Source organism: Triturus cristatus, chromosome 8 (genome assembly GCF_964204655.1).
Source record: "Triturus cristatus chromosome 8, aTriCri1.1, whole genome shotgun sequence".
Classification (NCBI taxonomy): domain Eukaryota; kingdom Metazoa; phylum Chordata; class Amphibia; order Caudata; family Salamandridae; genus Triturus; species Triturus cristatus.
The window spans coordinates 437,579,651-437,598,527 of NC_140591.1; the positions used below are offsets into that span (position 1 = coordinate 437,579,651).

General features: G+C 43.2%; 1 protein-coding gene across 1 annotated transcript in view; it reads right to left on the minus strand.

Moving 5' to 3' along the window:
* The window catches only part of LCP1 (lymphocyte cytosolic protein 1), a 228,884-nt gene that overhangs the window by 67,220 nt on the left and 142,787 nt on the right, over positions 1-18,877 (minus strand). The window contains exon 9 of the mRNA XM_085621839.1: positions 8,478-8,573. Within this exon, the coding sequence (XP_085477965.1) occupies positions 8,478-8,573 (96 nt within the window). The remainder of the gene's footprint in view (positions 1-8,477; positions 8,574-18,877) is intronic.

Sequence of the window (18,877 nt, forward strand, 5' to 3'; positions counted from 1 at the left end):
CCGCATCATTCAGGACAACCTGCAGTCTATTAGTCAAGGTTTTAGGCAGACCTAAATAGAGAGCATTTCCGTAATCCAGCCTCGATATAATTGTAGCAGAAACAACCATTCGAAGCATGGAGAAAGAAAGAAGGGGAACTAGTTTACGCAGCAGTCTAATCAACTCAGAACACATCCCTACTACGGAGGCAATCTGACTGGCCATTGACAACTCATTGTCAATCTTGATACCAAGACTTTTTACTTTGTCACACGGTGTCGGTGTAGGGCCTAGTTCCAGGGGCCAATAAAGGTCACTCCAAGGTGAAGCTAAGGTCGAAACCACCAGAACCTCCGTTTTGTCCGGGTTTATCTTCAACTGGTTTGCAGTCATCCAGCCAACCGTATGTCTGAGGATGTTCTGGGCATTAGTTTGTGCCCGGGCCGTATTATCAATACTCAGCAGCAGCTGGGTATCGTCAGCGTAGTTAAACACACCACAGCCCATAGTCGCAAGAGATGCAATCAACGGTTGTAGGTAAAGATTGAACAGCAGTGGAGACAATGCAGAGCCTTGAGGGACTCCGCACTCCAGAATGCCTATATCGGAGATACAATCCCCCAGTTGGATCCTCTGCGACCTACTCGTCAAGAAGGACTGGAGCCATTTATGGGCCGACCCCTTACCCCAAAAGAGGTCAATCTGTCCAATAACAGGGAATGGCTGACAGTATCAAACGCCGCCGATAGATCCAAAAGTATCAGGGCGCTTGGTTTCTTACTATCAGCCATACCTCTAAGCTCATCCAGCACCGAGAGCATCACCAGCTCGGTGCTGTGATGTGCACGAAATCCTGCCTGGCGCTCCTGGAGTAGATGGTGTGACTCCAGGAATAAAGAAAGGGACTTCAGCACATGTTGCTCCAAGACCTTGGACAAGAAAGGTAATTTGGATATCGGCCTATAATTTTTCAAAATGGTCAAATCGGCTCCTGGTTTTTTTAACAGAGGTTTAACTAGGGCCTCCTTAAGACTCGATGGTAAATAACCAGTCTCCATTGAACTATTGAGAAGGGAGATAATATGATCTTCTAAGATAGGACATGCCAGGCGAAAGACCCTGGGGGGGACACGGGTCCGCTGGGGAACCTGATTTGGTGCTACTCATGAGCTGCTCAAGCTCCATGGGATCTATCTCAGGGAACCTTGATATGGAAACTTCCACAGAGGTTTGAACTTCCTGTACTGGAAGCGAACCATTCAGAGTACTATGCTCAATCTCAGAGAGAATAGTCTCAACCTTCTCCGAAAAAAAACGTTGAAAAGTATCAACGTTTATTGTGGTTTCAGACGTTTCTGGTTTTTTACTCAACTCTGTCAGAATTTTAAATGTTTCTTTCTGAATATTCTCCGACTGCTTTATGCGAGTTTCGTAGAAATCTGCTTTTGTAGCTACGATCAACTTTTTATATGAGTTAAGTGAGGTTTTATACGATTCCCGATCTACGCCATCTTTTGTTCTCCTCCAGTTCCTTTCTAGATGGCGGAGCTTCTTTTTATAGTCCCTCAACAACGGAGTGAACCATGGAGCCCCTTTTCCTACTCTTTTTACCTTTTGTAGCTTTTCGGGTGCTATCTGATCAATCGCCTGGCTCAAAATTCGCATTATGTCCCTATAATCCTGATCCAAATCTCCACTAGAGACCAGTGATTGGGCATAATCAGGAAGAGTGCTAGTCAAGGATAGTGAATCAACTTTTATCCACTGACGAACTTTCCTCAAATTTAATTGATTTTGAGCCAAGAAGCCTACAATGGGAATCTCACAGTTCACCAGATAATGATCCGACCAGACACAAGGCAGAATGTCCACAAGGATAACCTTTGGGTCTGAGGTCCAAATAAGATCCAAGGTATGCCCCTTGATATGTGTGGGGGCATCTACGAGCTGTTTAATACCAAGTGAAGACATAGTATTCTCCAAGTGTCGAGTTGCCGGATCCTTATGGGCTTTATCCCAGTGCATGTTGAAGTCCCCGGTTACCACAATCTTTTGATATCTTGTACATAAATCAGACATGATAGGGGCAAATAAATCATTAAATGCTGGTGTGGAATTTGGAGGGCGGTAGACTGTAAGAATCATGAGGCATGAATTATTCAAAGTAATTTTCACACCAAGAATATCAGATAGATCTACAGACTCGGCCACTATTTTAACAACCTTTAAGTACTTTTTATAAAAAATAGCTACCCCCCCACCGCGAGCGTTGTCGGTACGGTTATACCATACCACATCATATTCATTGGGAAGGGTGGCTATAATATCAGGCAGGGAGTCATCGCCCAACCATGTCTCCGTAAGAGTCAACACATCAATATCCTCTTCCTGAAGAAGAGTAAAAATTTCAAGACAGTGCTTATGAAGTGACCTTGTATTCAGACTAGTCAACTTCAAAGAAGGCGGGACAGTCCCTGACTTCCCCCTGAGTGGTCGAAGGATATTCATATCCTCTAGCCTCTTCGTAATGATTGGATCTAACTTCTGAATACCATTGTCTATATAATGTAAGTCTCTGGCGGAAAATACCTTTCTCGGAGCAGCAGACCACGCCCCTGAGCCCGGCCGAGCGCGGACGGGCGCAGACGGGCTGAACTCAGGCGTAACTCCGCCGGAAATCCGGCGAACCCGCTGCGCGTGCCCGCTGCGCGTCAGCATGACCGCCTTAAGTAGCTGTCTATCGTCCTTCTGACGACTAGACCAGCAACAAAGATGGCGCCGCCAGGCGTCCTTCTCTCCCCACCAATATGTCCCCAGTGGGAGTGATTATGTAGCAAGGACCCGATAAAAGAGCAGTGATTTTTACAAGATTAGAGTGCAGGTAAGGGGCCAGCAGTTTAAAAACAGGGGAAACTGGAAATAAAATTAAAAATAAATACCAAAACGGGAACTTTAAAAATCCTGGACAAACAATTGCACTTTTGCCATTAAGAGCACTGCGCGCAATACAGTCACGCTGCCAGTCAGGTCAAGCCCTAATATAGGAAAGCGGATCCCCTGAAGATCCGACAGTCCCATGCTGAAATCTGATTGATGGCCAACACTTCAAGCAGGAAGTGATGCCATCTTGGGACTCACCTACAGCCAAGTCCCACAAAAAAATGTTTTAGAAAAAGAAAAGGGGGCAGGGTAGAAATACCCTGACCCTCTACTTCTGGTTCTGGGGTGCCCCTCTAGGGCTAAAAAGCATCTATTTTACACATTTACGATGAAAATCCTGATGGATCCATGACTCCCACGCTAGTTTTGAAAACAGCACCTGGGTGTACCAGGTTCTGGGGGCATTTAAAAAAAAAGGAGGGGGCGCAAAGGGCCCCCATCCTAAGGCTCCTTGAGCCCCGTGGACCACAACCTCCATGTGGTGTTATTTTTATAAATGGAGGTGGCCACGTGGACCCCCCTCCTGGCCTTCCTAGAAACCCTGGGGCTTTATTTTTACAAAAGGAGTGGGGACATGCGGACCACCCCTCCTGGGCTTTGTAGAAGCCCTAGGGACCAATACCTCCCCAGGGCAATACATTAACTAATCAAAGGGGGGCCTCAGGGACCCCCTGGGACCCGGGGACGACCATCTGTCTGTGGCCTATGAAATATGTAATACTGGGAGGGTGTCCCAGTATTATATATTTAGCGGTTTGACAGCTCCCAGCAAGCAGGAGCTGTCAAACCGCTACCGGTTTCTGGGAGTGGAGCTTTCTCCTTTTCGCCTGCTGCTGTCATATTAAGCAGCTCCCTGTGTTCGGGAGCAATGCTGGCTCTGGCTGGAGGCATAGAGCCAGCAGGGACTGTGGGGGCATTCCAGCTCCCTCCACGGTCCCCAGCGGTGCAGACTGGGTGTCCAGGGCACCCAGGATAACAAGGCAGTGACTCAGGGATGGGGTCCCCGGAGCCGAATTTGGCCTGGGGAGGGGGGCCACGAGACACCCTCATAATTTCGTGCACACGAGGTTACTGGAAACATTACCTCGTGATCCTTTACTCAGCTTTAGTGCAGAATATGCACAAGACATTTATCCCATGAGGTAGCACTTACTAATTAACCAGATGAAAGTGTTCCAGTTGGGTAGAAGTTTTCGGGCAAAACTGGGGACTCTTCGGGGAAAAAATTAGGTACCAGGCTGGGCCTGGAATTTTACAGAAATTAAACCTCAACGGGAAGCACTTACAAATATAAACATAGCAGGTGCCCTAGTTGAAGTTCCACCACAGTAAAGCATAAACGTTCATAACTTCTAGGACTTGGCAAAGGCAAATCAATTGTGTTTCTTATCGTATTCCACATTGAAAAACAATCTGAAATCGTCAATGGAGGTGAATACATTGTTGATCTAATGGAGCACAATCTGATCTGTAGTGACTGTGACGAGAGATTTCTTTCTTGTCGTCTCCTGGTGAGAGCAGAGTCCATAGTTGTCCCTTTTAAAATACCCTAAGTAGGCAAATTCACAAAACCCATAGCATCACTCATACACCCACTCACAGACACACAGGCACTCACACACCCACTCACAGAGCCACACAGCCACTCAAATACCCACTCACAGACCCTTGGTGCCACTCACAAACCTAGTCACAGACCTACAAAAAGACACTCACACCCCCACTCACAGACACACACACACAGGCACTCATACATCCACTCATAGGCTCACACAACCACTCATACACACACACTCACAGACCCATAGTGCCACTCACAGACACAGTTATAGACCCACACAGGCACTCGCACACCCACATAGGCATTCATACACCCACTCACAGACCCACACAGGCACTCACACACCCACTCAAAGAACCACACAACCACTCACAGACCCTATAGTACCACTCACAGACCCATAGTGCCACTCACAGATCCAGTCGCAGACCCACAAGGGCACTCACACACCTGCTCACAGACCCACCAGGCACTCACACACCAACTCACAGACGCATAGAGCCATCCACACACCCAGTCACAGACCTTTACAGCTACAGATACACCAACTCACCAACCTATACAGCCACTCACACACCCATTTTCAAACTTTACAGGTTACATTTAGGAAATAACATTTAAAAAACCATAGAAATTCACTGAAAAAACCCAAAGGTTATAGGGACATTACCTGAGCTAAGTATAACTTACACCCCCTCAATGCACTACTTATGACCTCACAGATTACATCACTCATGACATGGTCAGTGACATCACCGATAACATCTCAAATGACATCACTCATGTCAACAACCACAGAACAACTCACAACCCCATAGAACATCTCAAACACCCACTCCTACTCAACCACTCACATACCTATTAACAGACCCATACAAGCACTCACACACCCACTCACTGATCGATCCATAGATCTACTCACACATTCACTCACTTATATAGCCACTCACACAGCCACTAACTCGCCCATACAGCCACTCATGCACCCGCTCACTCACCCATACAGCCACTCACACACTGTCAGTTACACATACAGCTACTCACACACCTATTCACTCAACCATACAGTCACTCACACAGCCACTCACTCACCCAAACAGTTACTCACACACCTACTCACTTACTCATACATACACCAACACATATACTCAATCACCTATACAGTCACTAACACAAGCACACTCACCCATACAGCCACTCCCACATTTACTAATCACCCAGTCACTCACACATCCACTCACTCACCCATACAACACTTATGCACCCACTCATTTACTGATACAGCCACTAATACACCCCATCACTCACCTAAACAGCCTCTCACATACCCACTCACTCACCCATACACTGCTGGCACACCCACTCACTCACCCACACAGCCACACACATCCACTATAAACACCAATACAGCCACTTACTCACCCATACAACTCCTCACACACCCATAGAGCCACTCAGACACCTACTCACACATGGATGCACACAGTCACACAGTCACTCACATAATATGTGTTACAAATAGTATCACTCAGTAGTACATAACGTTTCCTAACTTAACATTTTTAGTATCTTACTATATATCTTTAACACTCAGAAACTTTTAGAAAACCCTCTCAATCACCGGATGATGTCATCAGTGATGTCATTTGAGATGTCACTGACCTTGTCATCAGTGATGTAATATGTGGGGTCACAAGCAGTGCATTGCGGGCTTTGTGTTATAGTTAGCTCAGGTAGCTATAACTGCAGAATTTCTATGGTTTTGCACTAGTGAAATCTGAGCCTAACTATAACGTCCCTATAACCTTTGGAATGAAATTCTTGAAAAATCAAGTTGCACTTGAATAATAAAAAGGATGTTAGACACGGTACGGCATATTACTCTCTGCCCAGAAGAAGAGAAAACATTGGTTTGATGAGAAAATATTTAATAGTTAAGTACTGTATACTAATTTGCACTGATGATCAAGAATGTTACCAAGAATAACATGTCCTCACAATAACATGTGGGTCTAGAATCCTAATAGAAAAGGTGATACTGGCAATTTCTTGCACAAGAGTTTCTGCACAAGATTTTTTGCACAGGTTCTAAACTATTTTTATATCTATATATATTTGTATATATGTATATACATATGTATTTATATAATCTAATATTTATATGATTAGCTTGAACCAGTCCCCTAGTAAATTGAATGCTTAGAATGGTCTCTTGAGAGAGAGATATGTATGCTATTTTGCACAGGAGTGAAGATGTTTACAATCAAATTGCATTTTATAACTTTCCTTCTCATTTCTTATATCAAGCTTATTCTTACCTTCCTTTGTCTATTCTTTCCTTTCTTTTTCAGTAATACAATGGGTACTTTACCATAAATGTAGAGGAAAAGTTTATAAAACATAAAAAATTGAACAGATGAAAAGGCAGAAAGTAAAAAAGAAGAAATTAGAATATAAACTGTGACTTAATTGAAAATTCAAGGAATTTTGCAATGGGATGTGGGAGATCTACAGAAATGGAATATACATGTATCTTTTTTGCTGATACCAGCAGCAAGAGTTCGTGAGGGTTCACTGGAAAAAATATTTCACCTATGGCAAAAATTAAACTTAACTGTAGGACAAAATGAGTTTAAAAATAACAGACTCTTTAGATCCGTTGTTCCGATGTAATATTAGTAATCCTTAATCAATGATTTTGATTTGAGACTATCAAAATGGAGGAAATAAATCAAGTGCAGTTATATTTTGGGCAAAAGTTAAAATATGTTATATAAAATTATATAAGTAAAGCCAAGTTCCTTTTCTACAATAATGTTAAAAATAAGACAAAGGGATGGCATTGAAAGAACTTTTGGAAGAAATATATGTACAGAATACGACAAGGTAATAAGGGCCACAGAAAGTTAGCCACCATAATGAAGTCTTACGTCACTCTCCAAGTCAGTCTCCATTTCATCTAAGGGGGAACAGACTGAAGGTAATGGATTGTAGCACAAAGAGAAAAAAACAACATTCTGCAATATGGCCCTCTTTATTAGCCCTAAAAAGCACTCTGTGGACATATACCTTTGTCACTGCATGCAGATTGAAAAAGAAGTTACCTATTTGTTATAAGAACTACAAGATTGTTTCCTTTGAGCTTTACATGAACCTAGCATTAGGTCTTTATCGACAAACAGAGCTTAAAAGTATAATAGTAAACAGGCGTGTGTTTTTAACAGTGCCACATATGCCACCCGGAGACCACTTCATTGCAATTTATGCAGGCACATGTATGTCAAGTTAATGTGTTCTTATATGTGAAATAGACTGAGTCCTTTGCAGTGCTTGGACAATATCTAAAATTAATGAGAGTGCATTTTATTTAGAGAGCATACCTTCCCATGTGCCATTCATTGGGTAAGTAGTGTAAATAAAGGTTTACGTTAGACTCATGACCAATGGTGGTGGGCAGATGGTTGGTAGTGAAGAGAATGTGTACTATATAGTACAGTATGAGGAAATCCGTATTTCATCAACGTAGCGAGGTAGGGTCTCTGTCCAGCACTCCTCACTTACAGCATCCCATGCTACATTTTGCTTTTCAGAAATTTACTAAGGCCCTGTTTTAGAGTTTGGCAGGTGGATATCCATTACCTTTGTGATGGAATAACCCTTCCGCCAATCTCTAAACCTGGTCCAAAGCCGTTTACCTGTAAAATGAGTGGAAGTCAATATGGGGTGGACAAGTATTAAATGTTCACTGTTGAAGAAAAATTGGCATTGCTGCCATGAGGTTTTTTAAAACCAGTGTAAAACCAAAGAACAGAATCAACTAAGTAAACAAAAGTAACTTTATTTTAAGGGCCATTTTGTCCATGTTTCAAAATCTTATCTTTTTATTAAATGCAAAATCCTAACAAGTTCATACACTGAATTTCGAGAGATCCACTAAAATATAATTTTAATAATGTGATGGAGAGCAACAAAACACACTCATTCAACACTACTTACCCTGAGTCCTGTCAGGTCAATATCGATAGGGGGGAGGCCATCTTCATCTCCCTTTGGTGCTACCTGGTTGAGAAGGTGGTAATATGCCTTGGAGTCCTAGAATAAAACCAAATAATAGACACAAGTCACAATTAATTTGATTTGAAAGTTAGAATTGAATTGAACATTTTAAAGCAACGTATTATGTGATGTCTTAATGTGTGATTGGCCCCTTTAGATAGACTCAGCAACAAACATATGAATAGATACCCAGCTTTTGTGATTCTGTGCGGGGTTTCAGTAAGGGGATACTGGGACCAAGGATAAAGTTAGTGAGCACATATCCAAAGTATCACATTTTGAAATCTGTTTACATAAAGGTCTTGATTTATATATTGGTGGAGAGGGTACTCCATTGCAATGGTGACAGATATCACTCCCCGCCAATAAAATGGTCCGCCTTTTAAATTTAATTGCAGGTGGACCTTAAGTTTAAGATATCGGTTGTTGACAATGCAGCTGTTCTTTATCATAGGAATCAAGACATATTAGGCGACTAAAAAGCAAGTAATAAATCACCTTGCATGCAAGATAATGCTGCATGCCTTCTGGGTGAATGGTTTGTGAATCCGGGATAGTGTGTATGTGATATCCTGATGAAGGCCCTGGTCCCAAATGGTATGAGTATAGGGGCTAAAACATGTTGACAACTGTTAGAGTCAGCAGACCACAATATCCTTAACCCCCTTTTTGAGATGTTTTAACCATACCCAAACCACGTTAATAAAGGGAAACCGAAGCTGGTTTGCAGTATTTTTATATTTTTAGGTACCCCAGCAATGAAAATATCCTAAGTGCTCCCTGGTTTTTAGGGATCAGGATGAGATCTAATGATGAATCACGCCACTATTAGAGAGGGTGAGCATCTAACAAAAGAAAAGGAAGTTTTTCCTTTTCTCTAATATTGACAGAGTACTGTTATAATGAAAGCCTTATTTTAGGCAGAGGATAACCTTTTGTATGTTTTCGGACCTTAAGTCTGGCCAAAGCAGAGACTATTCTGTCTCCGCCTCAGCCAAACTTTTCCGACAGCCCAACAGAGTAAGAACCATTGTAGAAACAGCTATGTTTGCCCACTCATTCAGGATGGGCAGACATGTAGCCATGTTTTTTACTGTCAGTCACCGTCATGGTGAGGGACATTGAAAAGCAAATAATTCTCCCCATTCCCCACCCCAGACATTGGAGATGACTCGTATGGCGAGGGTAGCATCCATTTTTTTTATTTTCAAAAAGAATATCTTGTTTCGCTATTTTCTTTCTGAAAATTAAAAAAGAAAGCTGTTTGGTGCATAGCTGCGTCATACTAACACAGTCCTGTACCAAACAGTGAAATGCAGTGACAGGAACCGACATGAAGGTGGTTTTGGTCAATGTATTATAAATTTAGGGGGTAGTCCCTCCGCCATGGGGACAAAGTAAATTACTCTGTTACCATGGTGGAAAGATGGGCCATCAAGCCAAATTATAAATTAGGCTCATACAGCCTCATGCATCAAGCCAAAATCCAGTCGGTAAAATACCGAATCGCTAATAACACCCGTTAGCGAGTAAATAAAACCTAATCCCAATGCATCAACCCAAATACAAAAATCGCTATTTAAGGAATCCTTAAATAGCGATTCCTTAAATTGCGATTGCATTTAAGGAATCCCAAATTGAGATTCCTTAAATGCAATGCATTAAAGTTAAAAAATTTGCGAATTCGCTAATAGGGGGAGCAAATTACCATGAAGATGAACTGCATGGTAATTTGCTAAAAGTTTGAAAAATGCACTTTTGTGCATTTTTCAAAGTTTCATGTTGCGCACACACATGCCCTTAGAGCATGTGTGTGTGCAACATATGTGCACATATCAATTTCAGGGGTGCAATAGGGTGTCATTTTGACACCCTTGCACCCTTAAAATTGCATGAGCAATTTGCGAGAACCTACTGGTACTCGCAATTTGCTCATGCAATCTTCAATTCATTCCTATGGGCCTGGAGGCCCATAGGAATGATTGGGACGGCATTCCTTAATTGCTACTCGCAATTTGCTAGTCGCAATTAAGGAAAGTTAAGGAATCGCTATTTAAATAGCGATTCCTACATGCATAGCCTTTTGCTATTCCTTATTAGCGATTCCTTATTTTTCGCTAATAAGGAATCGCAAATGGCATTGTTGATGCATGTGCCCCAATGTTCTCTATTTAAAGACCCTCAGCTCAACTCATGCTAGATGCATTTTTCTCCAACCCAAACCTCCCAATCCTAGCACTAGCGAAAGTGTTTGAAACAATAAAAGGAGCAGGCAGGAAACTTTGCACAAAGTAACGAGGATTAAACAAGAATACCTTGAAATCCTGCATGTTCACTGGCCCATTTGGATAGCACCAAATACATGTTTGAAAACAGATTGATTGCTCGTGTAAATATTGGTGAAGCTGTTCCTTTTCATTGCCCTGCTGTCATTCAAGCACCACATGTGCTCTATTGACAGAAAACACTCATTTCCACTGAGCAGAATTTGTGTGCAGAGTTCGGGCACACAAGACAAGTTGTTTCAGCATTATATTTGCTTTGCTTACTCTTTGAATTTGAACTGAGATACAGAATTTATGGTTATTTTGAGTAAATTCCCAAGAGGCAACATAGTATTTTCCACTCTGGTCTAAAAAACAAGATCTAAGCTGATGCTAGATTCTAGAATATTTGTTGTATTTGTGTAATCAACAATTTATTACTGTTTTGCTGGAGACTCTCCCTAATATGTTTTACATGTCTACAGAGACGAGAGCATTTCGCCATTACAAGATGAGCACTGTTACAGATCTTGATGCTGGGAAAACAGGACGCCATTTCTGATGATGAGGTTGTGGTGGGATCCTACAGCAAGTGAGAGGCTTTTACAGAGCCAGAGGCTTGGATAGGCAAATATTTGTGCCTTTTACTGACATTCTCGGTGTGGAAAAAATAAGTCTTTGGGAGGCAAATTATCATAACCAGGGCCAGATTGGCCGTAGTGGGCATGGGGCGTTTTCCCGGTGAGTCGGAAGGATGGGGACCGTTTTTGTTACTGGGGGCCAATTTGCAGCAGTGCTGCAATATCTGCCCCCTGTATCAAAAGCAGCAGCAGTGCTCCCCACCAGCACCCCCACACTCCCACCCTTCCGGGCCGGTCAAACTTAATTGCCAGGGCTGGATTGCATTCCCAGTCCAGCCCTGATCAAAACAGTCTCTTGGTTCTTTAGAAGGTGATCATTTTTTGGTGGCATGGGACAGTTGGGCTATGCAGTGACTTCTGCATGAGACGGCATGAACTGCATTTGCTGGAATAGATTATGGCTCAACCAGAAAACCAGTGGAGAGCTTTCTATCTTTCCCTCTCTCTGTATATATACATGTAAGTATATATATATCATATATACATATACATACATACATCTCCCTCTGTGTTCGGCGAGTTTCTCCCGAGCAGCCTGATCGCTGGTGGTGCTCAAATTACAGCGCTCCGCCGGGCACTGATATTGTATAAAGGATTGTGGTTGCCTTACGGATTAAGGACTCCACGGCACTCCGGTACAAGTAAAGAAAGTTTATTTTGCTTGCTTTTCAGCAAAGGCAGTCATGCAAATGCGTTTCGGTGCACGTGTGTGCACAAAAACGCGTTGACGTGACTGCCTTTGCCAAAGAGAAAGCAAAATAAACTTTACTTGCACTGGAGTGACGTGGTGTCCTTAATCCGTGGGGCAACTGCAATCCTTAATATATACATACATATACGCTGCTTGGGACCTTATCTAGAGTTTAGTGAATGGGATATTCTATCACAAACATGGTGGGTTCCTGTTTGGTGTATTGCAAGTGCATTATAGCATATGGTACTTGTAATACTGTAATATGGCCGTTAGGGTCATTGTCGACATTGCTAAATTAGCATGAGCTCTGCCGCCATGATGCTGCTTTTGTGCACGTTACTACATGACTTTATTTTGCAAGACTCTGTTTGTGCCTTTCACATGAGAACCGTCTGCTTTCTGCATTCTCTGCCTGTTCCTGGAGTTTAGTCTGAGCACGCTGGGCAAGGTTGATAACCAATGCCCTTTGGTATTCTGTTCTCGTCAGTCTCTAGCACCTAGACAAAACACGCTAACACAGCTGTGTTTGCTGAAGACTCATGTTTTGATATTATGGGATGGCATGTTGGTTTAACAGACACTTGGAGAGGGACCTTTCCAGGGAGAAGAGCTATGCTGTTCCTATGATGTAGAAATACCATCTAGGTACTAAGGTATGGGGTCTGCTGACAAAGCCCAGAGATCTTCCTTTATATAATAAAACTTCTTCTCGTCAAGGGGAGGGTGGTTAGGCCTTCTAGCACTTGATCCACTGTCGGTACATCATGGCATCCCCCTTTGTAATCTATGGACTTGTTGTGATGCTAACTGTCTTATGTTTATGCGTTTTTGCTGTTGGTAGTGGCTCGTATACTGCATTATAGAGTACTGTAGTTACAATAAACATTTTGAACTATAACAGTGACTCTGACAATTCTTATTGTGGACGAGCATGACTGAGTGAGCGAAAGGGTATGTCTTACTACCCTGATTCCTGAGAGAGTCTGAAGTGTTGTGTCCTGGGTTGTCTGATCATTTGTAGCTTCGTGATTATGTAGGAGAATGAATGAGACACTATAGATAATCGGTCCTGGGATTTTGGGTGCTGAGGCGGTAGAAAGGCTTAGCCCCTATACGGCGAGGTCCTGTTTTCCTTTGCATAGTTCTGTGTGCGTGCAGAATCCCTGCAACATGGCGCCGCCAACGTTTGGTCTGGTACTTATCTGCGAGACTCCTGACTAGTGCTTGTCCACAATCCCCTCACTTCTGTTTCTGGAGACAGTTGTGACGGTGTAGCCTCCTATATGATGGTGTAGCCTCCTATTTTGAGATATTATAGGTTTTACAAGCTTGAATTTTAAAAGATCTTTTTTCTTTCTTCTTACCCATTATTGTGCTGCCGCAAAGAGGTTGTCTTTTTCTATCTGTTGATTATGGCGGTTGCCTTTGTCAGTCCTAACCGCGCCCCAGTTACCACACATTTGACTCAACATGGAGTCCCTAATGCCAGTGCTGCTATAATCTTTGTTGTTGAAGGTGATGCTGCATTTCACTTCGAGGTATTTTACTCTTGGGTCACTTTTCCGGCAGTGGATGGAACTGACAATTTCTTTCATGAATATACTGCCACTGCGCTTCCGCAGAATTATCGACCTTATAGATCTCTTGAAGTTCCTTTAACAGCTTGGCAACACACCATATGGTTTAATGGCGCCGTTCCTCATCCTGTAACTGCGGTCCGTTTAGGCTGGGTACAACCCACATCCAAATTATCTTCATGTTCCAGTCGTAGAGCAACACGTATCACATACTTCGTTAATATGTATACTTTGAACTGTTATACAGTTTATGTTGTACAACAAACAGATGGGACCACCTGGTATTGCCGCCCAACCACCGGGACCCAGTGGTGTTTTTATCAGCCCTGTCATGATTAATTCAGTGATGGGCAAACGTCCGCAGAATAAGGACGAACTTCAATATTGGCTTGCTGAGAAATTTGGACAACTGTTTTTCTTAATGCCACTCCAGTGGAGAAACATAGGATCCTGACCATGAGCTTATCTAAAAGCCTTGTTCCTGAGTTAGCTGATTGTAACACTTGGGTTAGAATGTTTGCAGCTGTATATTCAATGTGTTTCGGCACTCCCTCAATGACCGTTCTCCCTTCCGTAAATAAACGTGTTCAAGACAAACATGGGGCCGAAGCGGCCCTGGAGTTGGGAATGAGACTGGTGGGAGTGTTCGATATTGTTTGCGATATGATCCTTGCTAATGTGAAGGGTGAAGCTGTAAGGTTACAAGTGGCACAACGCTTGGAGGCTGTTGCTGACACAGACTAACATTGCAAATTATCTAAGATTATTTCTAAAGCTTATAAAACATTAGGGCGCAAGAGTCTGGGAATTAAGCTTTTTACACAAACTCAAACTCAGAATCAACAAAAAACCCAGACGGATAAAGATGGGCACCCGTTCTTTCCTAAAAAGAACTGGAGAAATAAAAAGCAGGGGGAGCAACAACAGAAGCAAGGTTTGCATGCTGGTTCACGACACCTGATTCCTCTGAGCGTACTTATGATTTGCGCGACCGCGCGAAAATTAAGGCTCGTGATAGATTCCAAGTCCCTGATCAGTGCTCTCCTCATTCTATACAGGACAAATCGGACTCTCAAGTCGGTGAAGGGTCGAGACAGGATCGCGGAAAGAGTGCGACCACACAACAGGGACGGGATCAACCACAACAGTTTGACGTCAAAGCCAAACAGGAGGGACTGCCTCATTTTCAACCACTCTATCAAAAGAAGAAAGTTGCTGCTTTAACAGTGAAGTATACCTTAGAAGGTGAGAACGCTACTCCTAGATTGGACATGGGCAGTGACTCTGCTCGACAGCGCAGGGGAGGTTACCATACTGCGGGAGGCACTGCGTCCCTATCTGGAGGCGAGAGCAACTGATACATTTATTACAGTAGAAACAGCACATACCCTAGTTGCCCCCCCGGATAGACTTTATGAAATTGTCTTGCAAATTGAGGGTGATATACAGCGTACAATTACAGAGGTTTTCTGGGAAAATCTCACTTCCTCGTATGACACCTTGTTGGTGGAGGCAGATTGGCCTCCACAATTTGTTCTAGCTGCTTCTAAAGGGGAGGAAGTGATACTTTCGAGTTTTTCGAGTCACGTCCCTGAAGGAGCTAAACAGGCTTATGCATCGGAGGGGGCATTGGCCCGCCCTCTGGCAGTGTACCGTAATCAAGTGGGCTGGGATAAAGATTCGCCGGCACATGAGATTCCATTACAGTCTATGCCGCAACCGCATTATCCAATCACACGTGAGGCTAAAGCTCCCGTTTGTGACATTCTGACCCAATTGGGATATCAAGGTGTAATTGAACCCTGTGTATCGCCAATGAATAATCCTTCTTTTCCCGGTATCGAAACCGGATGGTTTGTATAACATTGTATTAGATTATCGAGATTTGAATAGTGATTGTCGTACGTTTGCGGTACAGAACACACACAGCTCTGCGCTAGTGAACAGCATTGTTCGTAAAAAATACAAAACAACACTGGACATATCCAATGGTTTCTATAGTCACAACTTGGCTCCTGGAAGCAGTGACTGGACATCATTAACTGCCGTCGGAAATCAAAAAAAGTTGACACGTTTGCCTATGGGGTATAAGAACAGCCCCAGGGCTTTTGCTGCATGTGTTGTGTCTCTGTTCCACAGCATAGTCCCAGATGCGTTCTCATACGTAGACAATATTTATCTGACGGACGATGAACTGACACTGCATCTTGGCCGAGTCGACCGAATTATTCTGTCGTTCACCGACACTGTATAAAAACTTAATTTTGCCAAATCACACATCGCTTGCTTTGCGGCACTCTTTTTGGGCTACAAGCCCACTTTCTGGAGAAATTAGCACAATTGCAACCTCCATCTATGCTAAAGAAGCTTCAGTCTTTGCTGGGATTTTTAAATTTTGGGAGGACACACATCCCAGATTATGCCCAGCGTATCAAACTGTTCTATGCATTGATACAACCTTCATTTTCTTCTGCCTGCTGGCTTCTGGAACATATCTCTATTCTACAGTATTTGCAGTCAGATCTGCTAATGATTACCTATCTGTTGATGCGTGATAATTCAACGAACCGGGTCATATGCATTTTACCAGGAACGGTTGGTTTCACTTACTTGGCGTTCAACAAAGGTGACAAAGTACCCATAGCATACAAGCCACATTTGTACACATCAGCGGAAATGTGGTTTTCTAAAGTTGAAAAGATTTTGACTGCAGTCCAAATGGTGATTCTGAAAGAACGCTCGCTGGCGCAGGGGAAACTCATTCTTATGGTATCGTCTATACCTGCTTTAGAAGCAGTGACTAAGTCGAGTGTACCGAACTCTAAGGCTTTACTTCCCCATTGGATAAGATGGGCTACTTCTTTGACATCGGCAGATGTCACGTTTATCTTAGATCCTGCTCTTCAGACTCAGGCGATTTTACAATATAAACATGTTCATCCTCTTCCATTGTCGTTGCTTCCTTTGGATCAGTACAAATGTATCATTTATACCGATGGCTCGGCTCAACCGGTCATCGGGTCCAAACATGCTTATTCAGTGGCTTGCACGTTTGTGGCTGGTTCATTTGTAAATGGTGAATTTAAGTCTTCCATTTGCATACACAGGCACTTGGGGACAGTACGGCACAATTGGCGGAGCTGTGTGCTCTAATTCTAGCTCTCAAGTTTTCAGATCCTACTGTGACTACTCTCATTGTGTGGGATTCTTACTACTGTGTTCAGTCTTTCAATGACAACTTATTCTTTTGGTCTCAGAATGATTATCGGGATTCTAAAGTCAGCACAATAAAGCATAAAATGCTTTGGGTTAGAGTGGCGGAGCTTAAGAAACGTCTACCACTCACACATGTTATACATACTCTTGGCCATCAGCGAGTGGGAACACATGCTGTTTGTAATTCTTTGGCTGACGAGGTGACCAAGTCTGCAGTAGCCACGTGTTCCGTAGCAGCATTTAGAAGGTCCATGACAAAAGTAGATAATGATATTCTGGTGGCAATAGCGGCCACGAAGGATGAAACTGCTTACCCGCAGGGCTTCCCTTCAAAATATTCTTACCATTTTTCTCCCGAACAAGTTCCTTATGCTCAAATTCCATCAGTTGGGGATCGGCTGATTCCCAACATGGATCGCAGACTTGCTTTGATCATAGCCGCTCATGAAGGCATGGCTGCTGCACATGCTGGAGTGTATATGACTATCTCTATTTTACAGCAACGATATTGGTGGTGTGGTTTATATAAACAAATCCGTAATTGTGTACATTCTTGTGACATTTATCAACAGATCAAACCGCCTACGGTTTTACTACCACCTCAGACACAGCTATATATATCTAATAAGCTGTTTAGCTGTGTATATCTTGATCACTGCGGTCCATTGACATCTGATACTGCATATAAATATATTTTTGTTGCAGTTGATTCGTGCACTAGATTCCTATGGGATTGGCCACAATGCAGCGCTGACGCTCAAAATGTCATTAGAGATTTGCGTGTCTTTGTCTGGATGTTTGCCTGTGGCACCTTCCATTCGGACCATGGTCCAGCATTCGCCTCTAAGGCGTACAAGGAAGCGATGAATTCATTGGGGGTGCTGGTGAAGTTTTGTCTCCATACAGGCCTGAGGGCAATTCAATAGTGGAAGGAATGAACCGTGACTTAAAGCAGTCTTTGGCAGCTAGAGTCTTAGGTACTGGCCGGAACTGGCTGGCCTATTTGTATGGAGTTCAACGTGCACTCAATAATCTCCCAAGAAGATCTCTGGGTGGGCAGACACGATACAAAATGCTCTTGGGCATTAAAATGTTTGTGCCAGACCTTGATGGTCCAGACGTTGTGGTGGCTGCCGCAACCTTTGACATAAATAACCATTCTACTATGTTACAGAACCTACAGAAGACCCATGACAGCTTCGCTACAGAACATTTACCCACTTCCGATGAATCACAACTCCTAATCCCGGTCGCCGTCTGGCTTCCCAAAATTGGAGATCTGGTACGAGAAAAGCTGGAGAACAAAAAATAATTTGGTCCCTCTTATCATGCACCGGTCCCAGTTCTTGGATTAAAGGGTACTCATACTGTGATACTACCACCTTTGCCTGGCCGCAAAGAAAACAGATACATTTTAATTGACAATGTCAAACTACACCATCTGGCCTATTCTGAATAGTGTGACTCCTAGTGTTTCATGCAATGCTATTTCTTTGAATCTGACGCCTTCAGCCTCTTCGACTAATGCCCGCGTCGTGGAGGGTGAGATGGAGACTACCATTGACCTTTCACCTGTTAAGACTTCATCCGCTTCTGAGGCAAACGTCGAGTATGCTTATCCTGCGGATAAGTCCTGAGTTGAAGTACCGGACAGTCCTTTACATCTTCATGCTGATGCTCGTTGCCACCGTTATTGAACGTGGGAGCTAGCAGGTATTTTGGGGACTGAACGAGCTTCTCTTATGACTCTTGCTCCTCATCCTCCTCTGTGGCACCTCCACCAACAAAAATGAACATTTTCGTAGCTTGGTTCAAAAAGACTTACCTGGTCCCACCCCGGACCTACATCTGGTTGGTGTTTATCCTGATTTTCCCCTTCATGTCGAATGGATTTGTGACAGTATTCTTCTTGCTAATCAATGGTCATTATTTGCCGGAATGCTCTGCT